This window comes from Echiichthys vipera, assembly GCF_963691815.1.
Source record: "Echiichthys vipera genome assembly, chromosome: X".
Classification (NCBI taxonomy): domain Eukaryota; kingdom Metazoa; phylum Chordata; class Actinopteri; order Perciformes; family Trachinidae; genus Echiichthys; species Echiichthys vipera.
Genome location: NC_139825.1, coordinates 276508 through 302160, shown reverse-complemented (window position 1 = coordinate 302160; position 25653 = coordinate 276508). Strand labels below are relative to the sequence as shown.

Here is a 25653-nt window from a genome sequence, read left to right as displayed (position 1 = left end):
TGATAAAGCTTACAGCTAGGGCTTACAATGAGACTTTATTCTGCTTAATTATGCTGCTATAGGCCTAGTCTGCCGGGGGATAATACTTTTGCTGATACTCTGAGCTTCTCTCCTCTCTGTCTGTATCATTCATGTCTCATCAATGCATGTTACTAATTCAGCTTCTTCCCGGGAGCTGTTTGTGCTTTGTCGTCTCACAGGTATCTGCTGATCTTGGCGGTGCCTGCTGCCCTGGTCCTACATGACGCTTCCTGCTGCTATTATCACTGTTACTCATATATACTATCACTAGTTTAATAAACTATAAAATTTGTAGCTGTATCGTAGCTGCTATTGCCACTACTCATCATTGATCATGTTTGCCACCATAATTATTATCATTTTCATATTCTGTCACCTTAGCTGTGCTTGTTTCTACTATTCTGTTGTATTAACTGTCTTAACATATACGTTATATTCACATTACTATAAATATTATTATAGTTACTGTTAGGCTTTGCTTGCATCTCTGGAAGTGTGTCTGTCTGTCTCTCTCTGTCCATCTGTGTGTCTTTTCTCTCTTTCTCTCTCCTTTTCTTCCTCCCCAACCGGTCAAGACAGATGGCCGTCCTCCACAGAGCTGGGTCTGTCTGACGTTCCTGCCTGTTATAGGGAAGGTTTTCGTTGCCACCGTACTCTACAGAGGAATTGTTGGGTCTATGTAAATCATAAATAAGTCATTGAGTGTGGTCTTTACCTACTCTGTAAAGTGTCCTGAGATAACTTTTGTTATGATTCGACACTATAAATAAAATTGAATTGAATTCAATAAACCTGATTCTGATTCTGATTCTGATATTTAAAAAGACCTTGGAATTTGAAATAATTAATGCATATGTGTAAATGTTATAATTGGAAAAGAGAAAAATAATAAATAAATAATAAAAGGGAAATGTTATTCATTTGATTATTGAATACATGGAAATGAGAAAAAAGTAAACCTTATTTAAGCAAATATGAATTTAGATTTTTGCAGATTTTGATTTTTGCTTTGTGAGTATGTGTTTGTATGTTTATATGTATAATATGTTTAAATGTATATAACGTAAGTAAATTATTTCATTTATTTAAGTATAAGTAAATATACTTTTAATCAAATATATGTTTAATCATAAGTAAATATGTTGTGTTTAAACAGTTAGAACTGTGATGTTAGGGTGGGCTAATAAAAGCAAGTTGCTTCAGCCCAATCCTTTTTTTGGTTGAAATTGTCAAAATATTATGTCATTTTATTTAACATCTGATGTATAACCAAAAATAAAATTAATTCATTCATGGTGAGCTCTGTGCCTACGGTTAGACCAGCTAATTTCTGTAACCATATTCCAGCACCGTCACTACGTTGTGGTAGTTGTGCTTTCATGTGTTCCTTGTCTGCTAAACTAAATGGTGTGTATATCGGCGGTCCTGTCCCTTTAGAGTGCACTAGAGGCATCATGTGAGATTTACCACGTGTTCTAAACGCTACTGGTCTGTCTGCTCAATGCTGTGCCGGAAGTCGTAACTCATCTTCTAATTCTCTTCGATTCTTTTCCACTAATTCTTGCATCTCTACTAATTCCTGCATATATACTCCCTCATCCTCACCATCACCCCTGTCCTTCACTTCCTCGCCCCTTCTTTTCCTTTCTTCCTTCATGTCTCGTCTAGTCTTAGTTCCTGGTCCTCTGCTTCCGCATTCTGACCATAGTATCTCCTCTTCCTCCCCCTCTGAGCCAGAACTCATCATACTGATTTTTTAGATTTACGTGTTTGTTTTTAAATTCCTCTCTCTTTCTCCCGTGTTTGTCGCTTTTCTGGCTTCTACAGTCATAGTCAGAGTGGTCTGAGTCAGTTTAGTCAGTCTCAGGTTTGGGTTTTCCTGCTTTGTGTCGCTGTCGTGTGTGTTGCTGCTCCCTCTATTTCTCCCTCTAACTCTTCTCCTAGTATTCCTGACTTCCCATGTTCCCTTTCATACTTTTTCTCTTCCTCATACGATCTCTCCTTCTCATACTGTTTTTCCTCCTCCCACTGTCTCTCCTCTTCTGTCTGAAGTCTCACCCTCTCAGATTCACCTGTTATTATATTATAGTCCTCCTCTCTTTCTTCCCTCTTTCTCGTATCCTCATAATCTGCGTTTCTTCTCATTCTTACCTTCATGCTTCCTTCTGCCTCAATCGTAGGTGACTATAAGGCAAATCTGGATATATTCTGCTTGAGGGCGGGGTTGACGGTGGCGGGGCTGGACTTGGATATGGTGGAGGCCCTGCGTCTGCCTTTTTCTTCTCTGCCCTATTTCTCAGCTGTCTCTACACCACCTCAGCTGCCATTCCGGCCATATGCAAATCTGCTCTTCGCTCCTCCCTCTTCTCCTATTCCTTCTCCTCCTTCTTTCTCTTATTCCACAAACTACTAGGTCCATTATTTCTGTTCCCCACTACTTCTTCCGGTGCCTTGTCCTCCTCTAACTGGATAATTTTAACCATATTCTCTGGGTCGCCCTCACCCCATCCTTTACACGTCTTTAAATATTCCTTCAAATCTGTCAATCTAGTCTCATGTTTCTTTTTATCCTGACTATGAGTAGGCCTTCCGGAAATGGCCTCTCCTACTACTCGCTGCCAGTATTCATCCCTACCTAATCCTGGGCCTGCCATAGTTATTTCAGCTGTTAAAGTACTATTCACAGGTATATATTTGTTCGTTAGTCACAACACACTCATCCGGTCAATGGATCTAGTCCCCAATGATCCTCCCCTCACTCAAGTTTCTACTCTACCGAGATAGAGTGGAGTGAGGCAATAAATCACCAGTTTTACTGACCAAAAGCCGAGTGTCACAGCCTCGTTATTTATGTACCCCCAGATAAGAGAAGACCAGTGGTGAGTTTAATCGTCAGGCTTTTCCGTCTTGTCTGCAACAAGCTTCTACTGACAGTGATTCCCTATCAGCGGCTGCAGACAGGGTGTATCCACCATCACAGAAACCTACTCACACTTTTATCTGTTTGTGTTCTCTATTATCCTCGAAACCTCCCACACAACAATCCCACAAATAAACACAACTTTTAGGTATTTCTTATACTTTGGTTCCCAGAACCTTAGGTCCCAGACCTACAATTTTTCTTTGGTTCCCAGAACCTAGCTCCCAGAGCTCCAAGTCGGTGGTGTTCTAGGCTCACCTAGGGGCTATCCCCCTGCGGCACTTTTAGTCCTTAATGCCTAACGTATATTCAAGGGTCTCTACAGCCTCCAGCCTTTCTGCATTCCCAGAACATCTTACTGAGCACCGTTTATGCGCCTAGGACCTGTCGGGATTTAAGATCCCAACACTCCTTTACCTTTTACTCTTATACTGATTCCAAATCAGTTTACCAGGCCTTTCTTTCAAATCGTCAGTCCACCGGCTAAATTTGGATCGAATTAACCTCTAGGAAACATACTGACTTTCTCCACCAATTTAGATTTTAAGGCCGAATCACAGTCTTTACTTCTTAAGAAGAATAGGTTACTGCTTAACTTTTTTAGTGGTGGGCGCCCCTTGTGGAGAAGTTCAGCCAGTCCCAGGAGATTCCAAGTGACTCCGCTTGGTCATCGATCTAACCTCTGCAGCTCCTTTTACCTACTCCTCCTTGTTAGAATCACGTCCGGGGTCACCAAGTATCTCTGTAGGAATTTTACACACAATACTTTAGTCAAATCAGAAGGACCTCACAGAGTATATATTGCGTAATTCAAATTCTACAGGAGGCTTCCTGGAGTCAGCAGAGTCGTTGGCAGTTTAGTGCGCCAGCAGGCATTTATTAGCAGATGGACATCGGATGATACATACGTCTGGAGAATTGATCTCTGATCTGGAGTAACTGTGTGCAACACAGTACCCATGATCAGATGCAAGAAGTTCTGATATCTATTATAACTACTCCAGCATTTATGCTTGTTACAAAGGCGTGGTTTATGTGTCTGCTTGTGCATGCATATGTTTATTGCAAAAAGCAGCCGTTGGTTCCTCCTTCTTCCACCCCCGCGCTTTGGGTGTAATCTGTATAGCAGGGCTTTCTTCTTTATCTGTGAAAAAGCACACACACTCATCCTCCCTAGTACCCTGACTCCTTATATGGTGTTGTTTTGCGCAAGGTACTACTCTAATCTCAGCTAGTTGCTAGGTGCGTTTGTGCAAGCTGGCTATTTCATATCTGGTGACCTTGACTGACTGCCAGGTTCGTGTGCTGGTGTTTTGCAGAAAGCTTGAGCCTGGTCATATAATAGCAGAGGCACATACTATCACACTCTTAAATGATTATACTTATTGCGTCTTATTATCACACTCTCATTAATCATTACTAATACACACGTCAACACATGATTATGATACTTCACTCATTGATTATTAATTCTTCACCTTACAGCACTCGTGTGCAGTAAAGCATTGTTTGCCACATGCGTGAAGTTAGTTTTAAGTTTGATATTTATATGGATATTCACTCCGGTCCCAGCCGCCAACTTAAAACTTGACTTCACCTAGAGAGCAGCGCAGGCCTTTAAGTGGCACTGAAATGAGGCACCAAAATCTGCGTTGTCATTTGGTACAGTAGATACTGTTTGTTTACAAACCCGAGTTTTGATTCCTAATCCTAGTGCCGAGCTCTCCTTTCTACACTCTATTCTTGCCATAACATCACATTACATTAATAACATATCAAAACCTAACATTAATCAGCCTTTTTCCTTCAGACCTTCCCTTTAATCCAGACTCGTAGTATGCAGCTTATCCTCAACACTGGAAACAAATACTGCATGTATCAGTAGACAACATTAGCTGCAATCTTAGTCTGTCAAGTTGCCGGTAAGCACAGGCACAACTGTCCAAGCTGAAGAGTTGGGGCTCTGCCTTTCCCAACCCTTGGGTCTTTAAATAGACCAGATGGTCTGAGAGCTGCAGCTGCCAGTGTGTGTCAAACATATGAGCCTTAAAGGTCCTAATATTGATTTTTTCTTTTTTTAGATTAAAGCTTTTTACAGACAATATTGTATGTTTTTATATAGTACCTTTAAATCTTACAATTCATGTGCCAAAAAACAATCTAAATGATCCAGTGTTCCCTTCTGAAAGGCTTTTTAGACAATCACTTGAAGCTTAGATTTTCCCAGTGAAACACCTAATAGATAGGTGACTAAGTGACCCATCATATCAGGTCAAATCTGATTTATGGACAGACCAATGAACTGTATGGTCTAGTATTTCACTCTCTCTACTGTTACTTACTTTCTCAATTCTGCCCTGCCCTCCTGACAAAGTCCACTCCCCTGCTCAATTTGTCTCCCTTCCATTCTGCTTGTCTTCTCTTTAGTATTTTTTTGTTTCCGGGCTTCGGCCTTTACCTCCTTAAAGTCTTGTTTTTTTTACCAGAATTCTTTCCACAGACTTTTTTTTACGTACAAATTATCTAGAAAGTCATTATTTCACCATGGCTGACAAAAGTCATACACTTATGAGAAGAAAAGAGAGAAAACAGAAAGAGTCTGCTGAAATTGGCAAGGATGTGAAGGAAGAGAAGAATGAAGGAAAACAAGGAGAGCAGGCAGTGAATAACGGAGAGGTCCCTTCAGCTGAGGCAGCAGCCACCAACGGTGCAGCAGCTAACATTCAGAATGGAGATTTTCAAACTGAGCCAATTGAACTACCTCCATTTGAAATCATCAAAGGGTAGGTCAATATCACCAAGTATGGTTCAAAAAGCTATGGCTTTGCATGGCTGACTTACCAGATTTTACATTTGCATTATAAACATTTTGTCTTTTGCTGCCTTCAATCTGTTTGTATGTCTGATCACATCAGGGAGCAGTACATGGATCTACTGATCCCACATGCTTGCACTGAAAAGCATTAGAGTTAATTTGAGTGAACTGTCTGACATTTAAGAGTAAATTTTAAATTTGTTGTGCTTAAAATACTAAACATAAGGAAAAACCACCAGATTCTTTACAGAAAGTGAAAATGTAATATCTACATGACAGCATAACTCCCTACCCTATACAGTATCATATGTGTGGTACATTGTGCAATTCGTTTTATTGCTTATTGCTAGATTTAGATCAACTTCTAACTTGGATAAGTATTTGATAAAAACATCACTAATGTAAAGTAACCTACTGCTATTGATCATTCAGAACTCAGAATGGTGCTTCCAAATGAAAACTATACAAACTTATCTTCCCTAAGATTATTTTACTAAGAAAAGCCTCATTAGGTGGTGGGGGGTCTAAAAACCTCCAGGGCCCTTATTCCCAAAAAATCTTAAGGTTAAAACTAGCTCCTATAGTGACTTGCTGATTTGGGAAAAAACTCTTAAAAATGGGAGTGTCACTCCTAATTTTAGGACTCCTAAGTCTTTGGACAGAGACTATTTTTACAAAGGATATTAGCCCTAAAAGCAGCTCCTACATCTGTGAAAAGTTAAAAGTAGTCAAAGTCTCCAAAGTCGAGAGAGAAAATCACAAACAATCCTAAAATGGAGGCTGCTAGCAATAGACCTCATTATTTTTAGAAACCTGTAATGACCACATTCATTTCCAGGCATATATTTTCCAAGCTTCTGTTTTGGCTTTAGCAGTAATCGTATTCTTTTTTTTTTTAAGAAGTTGGACAAGAAGCGAAAGTTTGCGTTTTAACCTCTCACTATCAGCCATGGTTATTGTCATCTGCTTCTTAAGAATACCTACTTGTTGTTTACAAGCTGTCGGATATGTATAAGGCTGACAGTTATAAGCTGTTTATATTTGACGAGTCAGTAGTAGTAGTCTTGTTAAATCAGTGACTAAATATTTATTTGGAGATTGAAAAAGTACCTCTTACAGTATTTCTACCAAGAATTCACAGACAGAGACCAAAAATAGCTCAATACCCATCATAGCCAATCCCAGTTTTACGAAACATGACATCATCCATAGCAACAGGGCAAACCCCGTACTTTCTCTTAGTTTAACACTGGTCTCAGCAGCTTTGTGAAGAGGTTTTAAGAGGACACTTAGAAACTTTTAGTGCTATATAGGAGTCCTCCTAATGGTCCTATCTCATCTTCATCCGCTTATCCGGGGTCGGGTCGCGGGGGCAGCAGCTTTAGCAGGGGACCCCAAACTTCCCTTTCCCGGGCCACATTAACCAGCTCTAACTGGGGGATCCCGAGGCGTTCCCAGGCCAGTGTGGAGATATAATCTCTCCACCTAGTCCTGGGTCTTCCCCGAGGCCTCCTCCCAGCCGGACGTGCCTGGAACACCTCCCTAGGGAGGCGCCCAGGGGGCATCCTTACTAGATGCCCGAACCACCTCAACTGGCTCCTTTCAACGCTAAGGAGCAGCGGCTCTACTCCGAGTTCCTCACGGATGGCTGAACTTCTCACCCTATCTCTAAGGGAGACTCCAGCCACCCTCCTGAGAAAACCCATTTCGGCCGCTTGTACTCGCGACCTCGTTCTTTCGGTCATGACCCAACTTTCATGACCATAGGTGAGGGTAGGAACGAAGATTGACCGGTAGATCGAGAGCTTTGCCTTCCGGCTCAGCTCTCTTTTCGTCACAACGGTGCGGTAGAGCGACTGCAACACCGCCCCCGCTGCTCCGATTCTCCGGCCAAACTCACGCTCCATCGTCCCCTCACTCGTGAACATGATCCCGAGGTACTTGAACTCCTTCACTTGGGGTAAGGACTCATTCCCTACCTGGAGTAAGCAATCCACCGGTTTCCTGCTAAGAGCCATGGCCTCAGATTTAGAGATGCTGATCCTCATCCCAGCCGTTTCACACTCGGCTGCGAACCGATCCAGTGAGTGCTGAAGGTCACTGACCGACGATGCCATCAGGACCACATCATCTGCGAAAAGCAGAGACGAGATCCTCAGCCCACCGAACTGCAACCCCTCCCCACCACGACTACGCCTTGAAATCCTGTCCATGAAAATCACGAACAGGATTTGTGACAAAGCGCACCCCTGGCGGAGGCCAACCCCCACCGGAAACGAATCCGACTTACTCCCGAGGATCCGGACACAGCTCTCACTTTGGGTGTACAGATATTGGATGGCCCACAGAAGTGACCCCCTCACCCCATACTCCCGCAGCACCTCCCACAGTATCTCCCTAGGAACCCGGTCATATGCCTTCTCCAAATCCACAAAACACATGTAGACTGGATGAGCATACTCCCAGGCCCCCTCCAGGATCCTTGCGAGAATGAAAAGCTGGTCCGTTGTTCCACGTCCAGGACGGAATCCCCATTGTTCCTCTTCAATCTGAGGTTCGACTATAGGACGAACCCTCCTTTCCAGCACCTTGGAGTAGACTTTACCAGGGAGGCTGAGTAGTGTGATACCCCTGTAATTGGCACACACCCTCTGGTCCCCCTTTTTAAAAAGAGGAACCACCACCCCGGTCTGCCACTCCCTTGGCACTGTCCCAGACTTCCACGCAATGTTGAAGAGGCGTGTCAACCAAGACAGCCCCTCCCAACCCAAAGTTTTCAGCATTTCTGGACGAATCTCAGCAACCCCTGGGGCTTTGCCACTGTGGAGTTGTTTGACTACCTCAGTGACTTCCGCCAGGGATATTGACAATGATTCCCCATCAGCCTCCAGCTCTGCCTCTACAAAAGAGGGCGTGTTAGTCGGATTAAGGAGTTCCTCAAAGTGCTCGTTCCACCGCCCGATCACCTCATCGGCTGAGGTCACCAGCGTCCCGTCTTTACTTTAAACAGCTTGGACGGTTCCCCGTTTCCCCCTCCTGAGATGTCGAATGGTTTTCCAGAAGCACCTTGGTGCCGCCCGAAAGTCCTTCTCCATGGCTTCTCCGAACTCCTCCCACACCCGCTGCTTTGCCTCTGACACAGCAGAGGCTGCAGCCCTTTTGGCCTGTCGGTACCTTGCAACTGCCTCCGGAGTCTTCTGGGATAGCATATCCCGGAAGGCCTCCTTCTTCAGTCGGACAGCTTCCCTGACCACCGGTGTCCACCACGGTGTTCGAGGGTTACCGCCCCTTGAGGCACCTAAGACCTTGAGGCCACAGCTCACCGCTGCAGCTTCAGCAATGGAAGCTTTGAACATTGCCCACTCCGGTTCAATGCCCCCAACCTCCACAGGGATGCCAGAAAAGCTCCGCCGGAGGTGTGAGTTGAAGATCTCTCGGACAGGGGCCTCCTCCAGACGTTCCCAGTTCACCCGCACTACTCGTTTGGGTTTACCTGGTCTGTCCAGAATCTTCCCCCATCCTCTGATCCAACTCATCACCAGATGGTGATCAGTTGACAGCTCTGCCCCTCTCTTCACCCGAGTGTCCAAAACATGCGGCCTCAGATCAAATGATACGATCACAAAATCGATCATCGACCTTTGGCCTAGGGTGCTCTGGTACCACGTACACTTATGAGCATCCTTATGTTCGAACATGGTGTTAGTTATAGATAATCCGTGACTAGCACAGAAGTCTAATAACTGACGACCACTCGGATTTAGATCAGGGAGGCCGTTCCTCCCAATCACGCCTCTCCAGGTGTCTCCATCATTGCCCACGTGGGCGTTGAAGTCTCCCAGCAGAACTATTGAGTCCCCTACTGGAGCCCCATGCAGGACTCCATTCAGGGTCTCCAAGAAGGCCGAATACTCTGAACTGCTGTTTGGTGCATATGCACAAACAACAGTCAGAGTTTTCCCCCCTACCACCCGCAGGCGTAAGGAGGCGACCCTCTCGTCCACCGGGGTAAACTCCAACACCGCGGCGCTCAGCCGGGGGTTTGTGAGTATCCCCACACCCGCCCTGCGCCTCACACCCTGGGCAACTCCAGAGAAGAATAGTGTCCAACCCCTATCCAGGAGAACGGTTCCAGAACCGAGACTGTGTGTGGAGGTAAGCCCCACCAGATCTAACTGGTAGCGCTCCACCTCCCGCACAAGCTCCGGCTCCTTCCCCGACAGAGAGGTGACATTCCACGTCCCAAGAGCCAGCTTTTGCTGCCCGTGTCTGGTCATATTTTGGGAATACAGTAGTGGTTCAGTAGTGTTTAAACAAACATAATTTATGTTGTTAAGAAGTTCATTTTCACCATGATTGTGTTTTGTGTTTTCCCCTATGCTTTAACTGGAAAATTAATGGGTCTTTGTCCCTTTTTTTGCAGTTTTGACCACCATTTCAGTTGTAATAGTTAATCTGTGAACGTCTATATCCTTTAAACAAAAGGTGCCGAGTATAACACCGTACACAGTACAGTGTATTATAGTAAAAAGCCTCTTATCTTGATAATATATATACCATATTTTGCAATATAGGGCACACTGGATTATAAGACACACTGCCAATGAATGTTCTATTTTTCATCTATTTTCATGTATAAAGTGCACCTGACTATAAGGCGCATTAAGCGAAACAAAACAGTCAGATAAGTCAGTCAGTTAAACTTCATTAAAGGCGTTAATAATAACTCTCGGCTTTGTAGTTCACCAAAGTCGTACTAAAACATTTTTACTTAGCGTTGTGTACCACACAAAATCCCTCCGAGGTCAGTAAACACAACCAGAATAAATCCATATATAAGGCGCTTCGGATTATAAGGCGCACTGTCGTTTTTTGAAAAAATGAAAGGCTTTTAAATAAGCCCTATAGTGCAAAAAAGATGGTATATATATTAAGAATGAGCAAGTACAGTATTATCTGTATCTGTATCTGTATTCGTTTACCATATGACCTATCCATATCTGTACTGAGCAGGATTTAAACCGAAAGTGGGTCTTGTAATGTGCAGGGCTTTAACCAGAATGGTATTTTAAGCATGCAATTGATATGGTTGATCAGAAATAGTATATTTATTGCTGATTAGAAAACTATTTACAAGACAGCATCAGCACTGAGCTTCAGATCAGTGGTTTTGATCATGACAGCAAACAAACTATTTACGCAACAAGTTTACAACAATGAATACAACACATGAATGTAATGAGTTTTCATAATCAACATAACTTTCTTTTTTAAATTTTCTATTTTTTTATTATCAGTGTGATTTTTTTTATTGTGGGTGTGTGTGTGTGTGTGGGAGAGAGAGAGAGAGAGAGAGAGAGAGAGACAGAGAGAGAGAGAGAGAGACCCTGGCAGGGAGGGAGTATGTGTGTGTGTGTGCAGTTTAATTAATTTGTAATATTTATACCACTACTACCTTAATTTTTTATGGAACACAGCAAGAAATTGTCAGACACTCAGTTAAAAAAAGAAAAACAAAACTGTCTCTGACAGGCAGAGACACAACGTGAGTCCCATTCTACCAAGCAGCATGTCTGAACGAACCTACGTTTACAGAACTCTGCTGTTAATAAGTGAGTACAAACCGAAGTTAAAACAAACCTGAAGCTGAAGAAACTTAAAAGTTGAAGGAAAAACCCACGAGTGCCATCAGTGGCTTTTTGACCTTCTTGGAGTGAAACTGTTGGAGGGGGAGAGAGAGAGAGAGAGCTCAGATATTGATCTCTGCTCCTTGCACGGATATTGATGCGTGTTACTCGTATCATACTCGTATTCGGCAAAAGTGCTTTATCCCTACCGGATGCTCGTTTTTGCCAAGCATCCGGATGCTCGTTTAAGCCAAGCATCCGGCTCATCTGTAATATATATATATATATAATAATAATGGTATGAGGATGAGGATGTGACATTCGACTGTACTGTATATGGATTTAGTCTTTATTCTCAGTCTTTACGAACTTCACTGTAAACCCAAACAGTACTACTAACTCATAGTCATTACAGATACAGCGATAACAAAACAAAATACTAGTGATGGTGTTTTAATTTTGACATGTCGATCTGATCTCCTCATTTATCCAATTCCAGGTATTACTTTCTCTCACTTAATTAACGGGCCCCAAACTTCACTTCAATATAGGAGGACTAGTTCCATGATATATTGGAAAATTTTAAGCCAGATCATGATTAGGGGATTTAATTTGAGCAGTCTCCTACCCAGGTTCGGCCCAGCATCACAATTTGCTCCAGATGGCGATCCACATCATCTGCTGGTTGCAACGCCCCCACCAGGTCATGCTGCACCATATCCCTATCTGTGCCGGGACAGGACATTGTCCCGGGGATCCACCCTGTCCCAACTAAGCGGACCCCTCCCTGTTTCCCTGCTTTTTAGAGACCTGAGGGCACTGCCGAACCATGTGGCCAGGCTGGCCGCACCCCCAGCAAACCAAAGTACGTGACCTGGGGCGCTGCTCTTCATGCAGCGTGGCAGCCTGCACCAGCTGCGTTAGTTCTTCTACCCAGACAGGCCTTGCTGTGTCCAGCTCCGCCTCCCTCACAGCCCTCACCTTAGGCGAACTGTCCATTGTGGTCCCCAGGGGTCCAGCACACAGCATCTCCCTCTCTGAAGCCAGCTCCAAAGCCTCCAAGAGCGACTTAGGGTGGGCCAGCAGCGTCTGGAAATGCAGATCGGTAGGCAACAGCGCCCGGAGGACATGCTCTCGGGCTAATACGATCTGGATGGCGGGGGGCATATGTGCGTAGGTGCGGTGGACCAGCCCCCTTATGTCGTTGGCGAGATCCCTCAGCGCCTCCCCAGGTCATCGCTGTCGACTGCACAGCTCAGAGTGGAGCAGGCTAGCTGCTGAGCATTGTCCAAACCTCTTTAAAGCTCCCACTAACGCATCATAGTCACTCCTATCTTCAGGGATCAGAAGCCATTCTCAGAGTCATGTCTGTCACCCGCTCTCTGTGCTCTGCCGCGCTCCGATCCCCGGCAGAGCTGTCATAATCCCGCTCATCAGCTCCTCCCCTCCCGCTTGATCTTCGAGTAACTCCCCGCATCTCTTCCGTGGAGTGATCACAGTAGAAGCCCCCGTTAGCCCGTCACGGACGAGACCGCGGCCGTCGGAACCCCCATGGCAACGGCTATTCACCTTTAACTTCTCCCTCAACGATCAGGCGGTGAGACTTTATCCAGTTTGTTGCGCTTTATTTTCTAACTGAACACGGCTACTGTGGGCCGCAGCCGACGCCAACAAAGAACAACCTTCTAACTTCTAACTCTCATTTTTACTCGTCCTTTCTTTAACTACAGGCTTCCAGCCTCTCTAAAAAAATGTGTAACTTCACTGACCTGTGGGACATCTCAGTGATTCACTCGAACAGTGACACATTCTAACATTAACATACACATACAACATACACAATATTTTCTGGACAGATCTGTGATTGCAGATCAATGACACTATTTCCCAATATACAGTAGAGCAGTAGGTAAACCTGTCCAAGGAGTCTCCTTGTGTTCTACCATTAACAATGTATAATCCCTGGGCTTTGCATACTTGTAAAACTTATTTTCCACTCTTTTTCACTAAACTATCATAGCTATGCATATGTGTTGTAACAAAGATAATCAAATCAATGTTATGGAAGAGGTGGTAGAGTTAAATCACTGGATATTCCAACTGCTAACCAAATCTAGGTGAATTTAAGTTTGCACTGAACTAGAGCATATTTAAATATACCAAATGATTGGTTTAACCTATTCAATCTGTGACAAATGAGTAGTTGATATCTGTCAATTGATTTTGCTCTCAAAGAACCTTTGTTCTGGAAGCAACAGCAGCGTAGGAGTTCCCCTCTCTGTGTGAATGCAGCTGTTCTCTAGGGAGCTGCTGCTGGGTCTGGTGCAGCTTCTGAAGTTGGGGACGTTTGTGCTGCTGTTGGACCCGGTGTTGCTACTGATAGTGGGGATGCTGTTGCTTCTGGTGATTTATCTGGTGCTGTTGGGGAAGATCTTGCTGGTGCTGCTGGAGGGACTGCTGGTCACTGTGGTTCCCCTGAGTTGGGGGAGGGGACTTTCCATGCACCTGAGAGAGGTGAGTGTACCTCTGGTTAAGACGAGGCTGCAGATCTCTCTGCTGCTGGTGGATGTGAGGGTAGCTCTGATGTCCCTGGGGAGGGTGGAGGTATCTCTGGTGTTACTGGTGGATGTGAGGATACCCGTGTTGCTGCTGCTGGTTTGGAGGGTACCTCTGGTGTTCCAGGAAGTGATGGGGGAGACCCAGAACCACCACAGAGACTGTGGTGGTTCTGGGGGAAGCGCTCTCTTTACAGAGCTGTCTCTTTACAGAGCTGTCTCTTTAATCTTTTGAAGGAGTTTTATACTGTTGAGATGGATGTGATCATGCAGATGTTGATAACTTATTCTGCTGTGCTGTGCTATAATTAGGGAGATGAGTGGTGATCTCTGAGTTTCAGAATCAGAATCAGAAATTCTTTAATAATCCCAAGGGGGAAATTGTTTAAAAACGTAAGTTTAAGTGCTAACTGAGACAATGCCCTTAAAAGGGAGGCTTTGTTGTTTTTGTTTTGATTAGGAAAGACACAGAGCAAACAATTTGCTGACTGCATTAACTGCATTTATTTGCCAAATTAATTCATACCATAGTCATTGTAAACATTTCATCGCTATCTTGGTTGTTGCTTGATCCTAAATAGCAACATTTTTGGATTGTTTTTTGTTTTATTTTTCCTGAAAAGTCAATGGGAGATTATTGTTTTAAATATTAATCTTCAAGACAACACTCTGTGTGTGTGGTTTCAAGAAAATGTGTGTCAGAAAATCTGTGCTTAAAATGGAGCAACAGTAAACAAAGGGTTCGCCATTTCAGTACCCTTCTTTAATGGTTCACATCCTACCTGGCTGATCGTAGCTTATCTGTTACCGGGCATTAACACCAAAAGCAATAGAGGCGATGTTAACTCCAAACCTCCATTCAAAATCAACGTAAATGATGTGAGCGATGCGACTCGGGCGATAATAGCAATGGACTGTGATTTTATTCATCCGTGTGACTTGCCTCCTTTTTCATCAGGGACTTTTTATACTTTTTTTAAAAATGGAACCGACTGCAACCTGCAACTTCACTGTTTTGGCTCCTGGAAGAGCCTCTTATCCACAGGGCCGGCTGGATGTTCAGGATCCCAGCAGACCTGGTCTGACCCAGCATTTGTGCTCAGCTGGGACAGTGAAGCTTTGACACGTAGTGGACACTGCAGGTCCAGGATTTTACAACATGGAGGATGTGTACTCTCTACTAGGTCTGAGGTCAAGGCATCATACTAGGGACATTGTAAACACATGAACTAAAAGACAGAGCAATGAGCAACTGGAAATGTTACAGGACTATTTTATAGGAACAGATACTCCTAACAAGAGAGATCCTTTCCCTGAACTAGATCTTAAAAAAGACCAAACTGGATTGAGAGGACAATTGTTGGTGTGTCAAAACTGTTGCACCTGTAGACTTGAGCTTTCCCATTTGTTTCTTTACATCATGATATAATTTTATCTACTCTGATTGGTGTTTGGAGAGTACTGTTGATGTGATGCTGGTCAGACTCATAGACTGTATAATGAATAACAGAGCTAAGGTGACGTCACTCATAGATTTGTGAACCTTCGGAAAGAAACCGACCTGGACGCTGCCATCTTCTTTTTTCTATGTCCATGGGGCGCTGCCATCTTTAAGTATTGCAACCGTGGACAGGAAAGGTAGGAGCTTAGGGGGACAAGGGGTGCATCCATTGGATTCTGGGTTGGACCTGACATATCTGAGCCGCTGCTGCTCATAACAAAGTTAGCTTGGATAATCGGAGGTAAGCTGTACAGCTAACTCCACCTTCATTACTGTAGTAGTACTACTATAATTGGAAAACGTGAAAAATAACCCTTAACCTTGTACTGTTATTGTAGCTGAAGTTACACTGTAAGCTGTCACTGCCGTTACTTGACGATAGATAATGTGAATAATGTAAAGATAAAAATTACATTATTATAATATTACATATGGTTTGATACTTATGTGCTGTTTGTTCAAGGCTCTCGATATCAGCAGATGGAAACGAGCTAATTTAACTAGTTTACACCACAAAATTCTGAGTACAACTCAGGATTATGTGAGTGTGTTAAGAATTAAGGTTTGTTCACTATTTTTGTAGTCCTTTCATTTGCATTATTAATATTTTTAATGACTAATCTAATAAGCCTTGGATATTAATCCTTTTCTGTTTCAGGAATAAAAACAGTGTGACAGTCACCATGGCATGTAAACCTGCTGTATGTGAGTAATAAGTTACATTTATTTTGCTATTTAATGTAAAACAGTACAGCAGATGTTTTATTTCATTTTTTATAACTAAGGCTTTTCCTCTACAGCCTACAATATGATCAATTTCTCACCATTACAATGTTTTCTGTCCATCCAGCCAGTGTGTAATATTGATGATCTCTGGAGTGAAAAAAAAAATCAAAAGACCATTCCATATTGCAAATCCTGGGGAAGGCGTACAAGGTAGGCCCCAAAATCAAGCCTCTGGTAGCAGAATCTTAGTGGGTATTCTCTGCTTGAGTAGGAAACCAGACTTGCCCATTTTTTTCCCAAGTCTTTTATGTTGCAGGATCATTTGTGTCCTCTCTACTCTCAGTGGGAAGGCCTACAATGGGGAAATGGCTGATTTTAGTGGTGAACACCATTTTTCTCAAGAATGAAATCCTGACATTATGGCTATGAAATTAAAACATGGTGTTAATGGGACATTAATGTCTGCAAGTGACTCAAGAGGGTAGTCAATTTTAAATCAGATCCTACACAAAAACTAAAAAGCACCAAGGTAAATAGTTTGTCTTATCGATTCAATTCAACTCAGTTTAATTCAATTTGATTAATAGTGCCAAATCATAACAGACGTTATCTCAGGACACTTTACAGAGTAGGTAAAGATCACACTCTATGACCTATTTATGATTTACATAGACCCAACAATTCCACCATTGAGTACGATGGCAATGAAAACCTTCCCTATAACAGGCAGGAATGTCGGAGAGACCCAGCTCTATGGAGGATGGCCATCTTGACCGGTTAGGGAGGAAGAAAAGAAGAGAGAAAAGACCGACAGATGTACAAGAGAGAGACAAAGACAGACACAATGGCAGACAGACAGACTTCCAGAGATGCAAGCAACCACAAAAGTAACAGTGACTATAGTGATAGCTAAAGCAATGTGAATATGACTTACAAGTTATGGCAGTTAATAATATAGCAGAACAGCAAGAAACAGGCTCAGCTAGAGTGACAGAACATGGCAATGATAATAATTATGGTGGCAAACATGGAGTTGAATTAGTTACTTGCATTATGCAGACTAGGCCTATAGCAGCATCAATAAGCATGACAAAATCATCTTAAAAGTAACAACATAGCTAAGGTCTCGTAAGCCTTAGATGTAAGCTTTATGAAAGAGGAAAGTTTTAAGTTTACTCTTAAATATGGGGAAAGTGTCTGCCTCCCGAATAACACAGGGAGTTGGTTCCACAGGAGAGGAGCTTGGTAACTGAAGGCTCTGCCTCCCATTCTACATTTGGAGACTCTAGGAATGACAAGTAGCCCTGCATTCTCAGAGCGCAGCAATCTATTCTGGTAATACGGTACTATGAGCTCTTTAAGATACGGCGGAGCCTGACCAATAAGAGCTTTGTAGGTAAGGAGAAGGATTTTAAATTCTGATCTAGATTTTACAGGTAGCCAGTGCAATGTGTTCAGTTTTATCTGAGTTTAACATCAGAAAATTGCAGGTCATCCAGCTTTTTATATCCTTAATGCACATTTGAAGATGCTAACTGATCTGTTTCTTCTGGTTTGATCGACAAATATAATTAGGTATCATCAGCATAACAATAAAAAATGATGGAGTGCTTCCTTATAATATTTCCTAAGGGAAACATATATAAGTTGAATAGAATCAGTCCAAGAACAGAACCCTGTGGGACTTTGTGACTGACTTTAGTGTGCACGGAAGATTTGTCATTAACATGTACAAACTGAGATATATCGGATAAATACGACTTAAACCAGCCTAATGCGGTTCCTTTAATGCCAATAAGATGCTCCAGTCTCTGTAGCAGGATGTGATGGTCAATAGTGTTGAGGGCAAAATTAAGATCTAGTAAAACAAGTACAGAGAAATGTCCTTTGTCTGAAGCTATTAGAAGGTTGTTTGTAATTTTCACCGGTGCTGTGATTCGCTCTAAATCCTGACTGGAAGTCATCAAATAACTCATTATTATGTAAAAAGTCACACAGCTGATTGGCGACTAATTTCTTGAGGATCTTAGAGAGAAAAGGAAGGTTAGATATAGGTCTATAGTTGGCTAGAACTTCAATATCAAAACTGAGCTTTTCAAGAAGAGGTTTAATTACAGCTACTTTAAAAGACTGTGGTACCAAACCTGCTGATAAAGACTTATTAACCATATCTAGTACAGGAGTGCTAACTAAAGGTAACACTTCTTTAAGTAACCTAGTTTGAATAGAGTCTACTGGACAAGTAGAAGGCTTTTATGCTGAAATAGTATAGGCTAATTTGTTAAGGTCAACTGTAGAAAAGCAGTCCAAGAATATATTAGGTCGTACGATTGTTTCTAAGGTTTCCGGGTTTGAATAAAAATTGGTGCCAAGCGAGTTGATTTTGTCTGAAATAGTTATGATTTTATCATTAAAGAAGATCATGAAGTCGTTACTACTGAGGGTTATAGGCATACATGGCTCAATAGAGCTGTGGCTCTCTGTCAGCCTGGCTACAGTGTTGAAAATAAAAGGATAGGATTGTTCTTATTCTCCTGAGTAATAGGCTGCTCTGGCATTACAGAGGGGCCTTCCTTTATTTTTTTAGACTTCCTTGCTAAACTAAGCAGGATTCCTTCAATTTAGTGGAACGCCATTTACTTTCCAATTTTCGTGAAACTTTGTTTGTGAGTAAAACCATGGAGCTAACTTCCTCAGCTTCATTATTTTCTTTTTTAAAGGAGCAACAGAGTTGAGGGTTGTCCGTAGTAAGCCTACAACACTGTCAAGAAGGAGATCAATTTCATAGAAACTAACGTTAGTGCTGGAATATTGAATATTAGGATAAGGCATTAAATTAAATGCAGATGGAATTGCTTCCTTAAATTTAGTTACAGCACTATCAGATAAACATCTAGTGTAGAAACTTTTTCCCAGAGGTGAGAAGTCCTGTAAAATGAATTCAAAAGTTATTAAATAATGGTCTGATGAAATGGGATTCTTTGGAAAAACTATTAAGTCTTTGATTTCCACACCATGAGCCAAAACAAGAGTGGGCCAATGGTGTGATTAAAACAGTGAGTAGGTTTATGTACACTCTGACTAAAACCATTCCAATCTAATAGAGACATAAACACAATACTAAGGCTAGTATTATCAATGTCCACGTGAATAAATAAAATCTGAATGATTACTCTATCAGATTTAAGGACTACATTTGACAGAAACTCATAAATTCAGAGTATGGGCCAGGAGCACTGAAAACTATGACAAGTGTAATTGGCTGCACAGTTTTCCAGGTTGAATGTGAAAGACAAAGAGCAAGACTTTCAAATGAATTATAATTTAGTTTAGGTTTAGGGTTGAGTAAACAGCTGCAATGCCTCCTCCTCGACCACTGCCTCGAGGAATATGGATATTAATATGACTAGGAGGAGTGGATTCATTTAGGCTAACATATTCTTCATGACACTGCCAGGTTTCAGTCAGACAGAGTGAATCAATATGGTTATCTGACATCAGAAAATGTACTAATACTGATTCAGATGGCAGTGATCTGATGTTTAAAAGTACAAATTTCAAAAATCGCAGATTTGCTGTATAGCTCTACTTCTGTTAATTTTTGATTTAATTAATTTAGATGACCGTGAGGCACACAGCGTTTGTATAGGATACTGAGCTGTAAAGTGCTTCACAGGGAGCGCGGAGAGGTGTGTAAGACGGCAACTCTGCTTCCTGTGCGTCTGTGGTAAGGGTAGCACAGGGAGGTGTATTAAACTGTGACTCTACATCCTGATCCCAAGACTGGCTTTTCGCCAGGAGGTGGTGGTACAGGACTGGACAGTAAAAAAGCTGTAAAGTTGTCCACAAATGGAATACTTTTCCCCAGGCAGTATCCTTTAAGCCTGAAGGCTGTAAATGATGTCACCAAAATGTGTCGGGGGAAGTGGGCCCCATGTCTAGCAGATGGTTCACGATCGACCTGAAGTCCTGCTTGAGGACCTCGGACTGGAGGTTCTTTAAATCGCTGGTACTGACATGCAGGATCAGCGTGGAGGCGGAGTTGTGCTGTGAACACAGCTTGAGGGCTGAGGACTCAACCTCCCTGATGCAGGCTCCAGGGCAGCAGAAGGTTTGGCCGTGCCTGACCATCGAGGTCCCGACAACCAGCATGGAGGGAATGCGCTGGTCCAGTGGCTGCCTGAAGGTCGGCGGCCTGTGGCTGCTCCTAACCGAGACAGAGGGGAGGGATCAGGTTGGACCCCGGCTGGAGCGCACACCCAGTGGAGAAAAATCCTGCAGGCTTAGTACGTCATACCTGTTATCCAGTGGTAGATCTGGAGGCGAAGGAGGGAGAGATGGGCTCACCAGAACCAGAGCCACCGCTCCGTGATCCCTGATGGAGCACTGCCACTCTCTGGGGCGAAGGCAGGAGGCGAGGAGTGCCGAAGACTTGGGCGTGGCTCCCTGGTTGCTTAAAACATAAGGTGGAAATCTTAAAGGAAGCAAAGAAACTTAAAGGCATCGGGATTTACCTAACCAAGCACTTAACCAAAAAAATGCAGAAATTGCTTGGACTAGCCGGATGCTGAAAAAGCAAACTAAAATTCAAGCCACCTGGACAAGAAACAGAAAGGTGTTAATTCTGCTAAATGGACCACCTGAACATTCTAAAGTGACTGTGGTCAGAAAACTACAAGACTTGGACCAGTAAGAAATGAACAAACTCAAGAAATAACTTAATTTGTTCAGAGATTTAAGAGCAAGCTACTCCATGGCATATAATCTACACTACAAATGAATGATTCATTGGTGAGTGAATCTTTTTCAAATTTTGATTTCAAAGAACATGGCACATATGATTTTGATAAAGATGTGGACACAGAGTCTCATTTGTTTAAGGATTTGAAGGATTATTGTATATATTACACTGAAGATCAACTGAGTGAAATACACACTCAAGAGACATGTTCTCTTAATTAATTTTAATTGTCTGAGTCTGCCAAAGAATTTCACAAAAATTAAGCAGTTTTTGGACACATTGAAAGGCAAATTTAAGTTGATCGCCCTTTCAGAGATGTAGATTAATAGAGGGAAGGAGGTATATTTGAATATTGAAGGATATGATTTATATTTCAACAATAGAGCAGCTACAATTGGAGGTGGAGTAGCTATCTATGTTGACAATGACTTAAAATGCAAACCAGTTAATTGTATGACAATAGTAATTGATAGTTTGATGGAAAGTGTTTCAGTTGAAATAGAATTAGAAAAAAGCAGAAATATAGTTGTTGCATGTTTGTACAGGAAAACCCGGATCCAAAATAGAAACTTTTAGAGATAGTTTTGAAGACATGATAAGTCACCTAAACTACAATAAAACATTGGTGATTTGTGGAGATTTCAATATTGATCTTTTAAAATGCAACTCACATTCACAAACATCAGATTTTCTAGACACATTATATGGTAAAGGGCTCTATCCAATGATCACAAAGCCTAGTAGAATAACTACAACTAGTGCAACTCTGATTGATAATATATCTACTAATTGTTTGGACAATTTCACAAATTGTGGCTTAGTAATTATTGACATAAGCCCATTTGCCTATTTTTGCAATATTTAACCTTCAAATACCAAGCAAGTCAACAGTATTTTCTCAACTATATAAAAGAAAACTGAATGATGAGACAGTAAGTGCTTTCAGAGATGATCTCAATAATCAAGACCGGAACAATGTTTTCACGAATGACGTGAACATGGCATATGAGTCATTTCTAAAATGTTTTTTTACATCTCTACAATAACATTGTCCAGAGGTCCCATGTAGATCTAGAAATAATTATAATAAAAAACATTGGATTACAAATGGCTTACATAATGCCTGCAACAAAAAAAACTGTACAAGAACTTTATCCAAACAAAAACATCAATGGATGAAAAGCACTATAAGGACTACAAAAATAAGTTAACAACTATATTGCGACATGCTAAAAAGGAATACTATTCGCCAATTCTGTATGAAAATAAACATAACATCAAGGACACTTGGAATATTCTGAGTAAGGTAGTAGGAAAAAGGACAGAATTCACAGAAATTCCAAAATACTTCATAAAAGATAACATGGTCCTTGATAAGCATGAGGAAATTGTAAATGAACTTAACTCATTTTTAGTCAATATAGGTCAGAGTCTAGCTAACAAAATTACATGTGATAAAACATTTTAAGGTTTACTGTAATGGAGAAAAAAATACTCTACAATCAATGTATTTAGCCGATGTTACAGAAAATGAAATATTAGCTGTTGTTCACAAACTTAAAAACAAGATATCGAAGGACAGTGATGGTATTGACATGAAAATAATTAAAATGACTATAGATTGTATTCTCAAACCACTACATTATATTTACAATTCATCATTTATAACGGGAGTATTTCCAGAGAGTATGAAAATGGCTAAAGTAATTCCTCTCTTTAAAACTGGAGACAAGCATGACTTCAATAATTATAGGCCAGTATCACTGCTTTCTCAATTTTCAAAATTATTAGAAAAAATATTTGTAGATAAACTGGATAGTTTTGTAGAAAATATCAAACTACTCAGTGAGAAACAGTATGGTTTTAGGTCTAACCAGTCAACAAGTTTGGCTATAACAAAAATTGTAGAAGAAATCTCAACAGCAATTGATAAAAAGAAATATATGATAGGAGTGTTTGTCGATTTAAAAAAGGCGTACAACAATATAGATCATTCTATTCTAATTTTTAAATTGTATTCATATTGTTTGCATTGTTTCATGTTGTTTGCAGACGACACAAACTTTTTCTGTTCTGGAAATGATCTAAAAGAGTTGAAAGAAATGATAAAACTTAAACGTTTGATTACAACAAATTATCTTTAAATTTAATAAAAACAAAGTTCATGGTATTTGGCAATAAAAGAAAAATTGAAGTCACGTTATCCATTAACAACACAAACATTGAAAGAGTGAATGAAATAAAATTCCTAGGTATAGTGTTGGATGAAAATTTAACATGGAAATCACATACAACTTATGCGGAAAACAAAGTATCAAAGAACTTATTCATTTTGAACAAATCCAAATATATTTTACCTGGCCACATATTGCGAATGTTATATTGCTCAATCATACTGCCTTATTTCAATGAATGTACTGTAGTGTGGGGTAACACCTATAAAACTAACATAAAGCCATTAATATTATTACAGAAAAGAGCAGTCCGAGTAATAAACAAAGCTGCATTTCGAGAGCACACAAATGCACTGTTCATTAAGTCAGGATTGTTGAAACCCAAAAACATCATAGAATTGCAGACGTTATTGGTAATGCACATATTGAATCATATAAACTTGAGGACTAGCTTGATGCACATATTGTATAAACTGTTCTATAGGTTTAGTATTTAATTTGGTGATAACTGCGAGGGTGGGGGAAATCAGGGGATGTCATTACATGTTTGTGTTATGTTGAAAGGGGGCAGACAAATATAAGAATTGTATTCTTCGTATCTGCCCCTTTCCATTCATGTAAATGTTTAAATGTATATAAATGTAATTGTGAATTTAATTTATCATTATGTGTACAATATAATGAACAGGCATTTTCATGAAAGGAACAAATGAATACAAATAAAAAACTCAGTGCCTGTGCACCTGTCTGTTTCATCTTAAAATCTTTTGGGGAAAAATTACCTTACATTTACGAAAAAGAGCAAGAGCTGCTGCAGACCTGCCCTAATGTCACATCCCATTGCGCACACATTTCATTCCATTCAATGATATGAAGTTTTAAAAGCTATTTTCTGACTCGACAGAGAGAGAGAGAGAGAGAGAGAGAGAGAGAGAGAGAGAGAGAGAGAGAGAGAGAGAGAGAGAGAGAGAGAGAGAGAGAGAGAGAGAGATGAATCCTGTACTGGTTAATGAGAACATGGTCACATGTTAACCAGTCTAATAATACTACGGTGTAAAATTCCCTCTGCTCAGACTGCTGCCCCCGCCATTTCAACCTGACACCCATCTCGCCATCCTTCATGTTTGCTTGACTCACAAAACGGAAACAGGTGCTGTGGTTATATCATCCTGCTGAAGTTAATTTTATCGCTTCAATTATCAGTCTTACAGTACTCTATTTTTAAAAATAACACATTTATTAGTAGATCTTGTTATTTGTGAATATTCCATTCCAAAATTCCTTAATTGTACACTCAATTTTATATTGTCAATAATGTACTGTTCAAATAAAAAGCTAAAATTAAATGCATGTTCAATAATTGTTTTTTGTTTTTTGCACCATATAAGGTGCTTGTGATTGTATTATTTTGAGCAGATTAACTGTTATTTCTACATTGTGATGGTATGCGGCAGGAAAGATTTCCTGTATCTGTCCCTTTTACAGCGGAGCTGGAAAAGGCTAACAGCGTTCTACTCTCCACCACGACTCAAAAGACTCCAGCCTGAGACCAAATATAGAGCCAGCTTTCTTGATGATTTTATCAAGTCTGTTGGTGTCGCTAACGCCAATGCTGCTGCCCCAACACACAGCAGCAAAGAAAATGACACTAGCAACAACCGACTGGTAGAAGATCTCCAACATCTTGCTGCACACAGATCTCAGCTTCCTCAGGACATAGAGTCTGCTCATCCCCTTCTTGTACACAGCCTGAGTGTTAGATTTCCACTCCAATCTGTTGCGATCACCACTACCAAGTATTTGTAGTCCTCCACCTCCTCCACCACCTCCTGATCCGTAGTAGCTTCAGGTGATTTTGTTCGGACCACTCTACAAAGTTGTCTACCAGTGTCCTGTACTTACCCTCATCCCCTCCGCTTACACACCAGACAACAGCTGAGTCGTCAGAAAACTTCTGCAGGTGACATGGCTCATTGTTCTACTGAAAGTCAGTGGTGTATAAGGTGAAGAGGAATGGAGAAAGCACAGTTCCCTGTGGAGCTCCTGTATAACTATCCACCATGTCAGACAGGACACTGCTCAGACAGACAAACTGTGGCCTGCCTGTCAAGTAGTCAGTAATCCAGGAGTAATTATTGCCCAGATGCATATGGGCTTGTTGCCGCAGGTAGATGACAGTGTCACCGAATCCTAAATGGGGCTGATATGCAAACTGCAAAGGGTCCAGACACGTCCTCACATGTGGCCTCAGTTGGGTCAAGACCACATGAGGTGTCAGGGCGACTGGTCTGTAGTCTGCTGGGTCAGATGGACTTGGATGGACCAAACAAGGGGTCTTCCACAGTAACAGGACTTTCTCCTGAGGTTGTACAGATGTCCAAGTGCAGGTGACAGCTGGCTGCCGTAGGTCTTCAGGATCCTGGGTGAGATGCCATCAGGTCCTGCAGCCTTTTGCTGATGCAGTCTTTCCAGCTGCCTCTATACCTGGCCTGTAGTCACCGTTGGTCGAGGGTTGGTGCAGATGTCATCCGTGGAGGAGGAGGGGCACTGTACAGGAGAACGCTGGGGGGAGG

General features: G+C 41.7%; 1 protein-coding gene across 1 annotated transcript in view; it reads left to right on the top strand.

Annotated features, from left to right (window-relative positions):
• Positions 1-5386: 5386 nt before the first annotated feature.
• apobec2a (apolipoprotein B mRNA editing enzyme, catalytic polypeptide-like 2a) overlaps positions 5387-25653 on the top strand; it is a 30213-nt gene continuing 9946 nt past the window's right edge. The window contains exon 1 of the mRNA XM_083939020.1: positions 5387-5724. Coding sequence (XP_083795146.1) covers positions 5486-5724 — 239 coding nt within the window. The 5' untranslated portion in view covers positions 5387-5485. The remainder of the gene's footprint in view (positions 5725-25653) is intronic.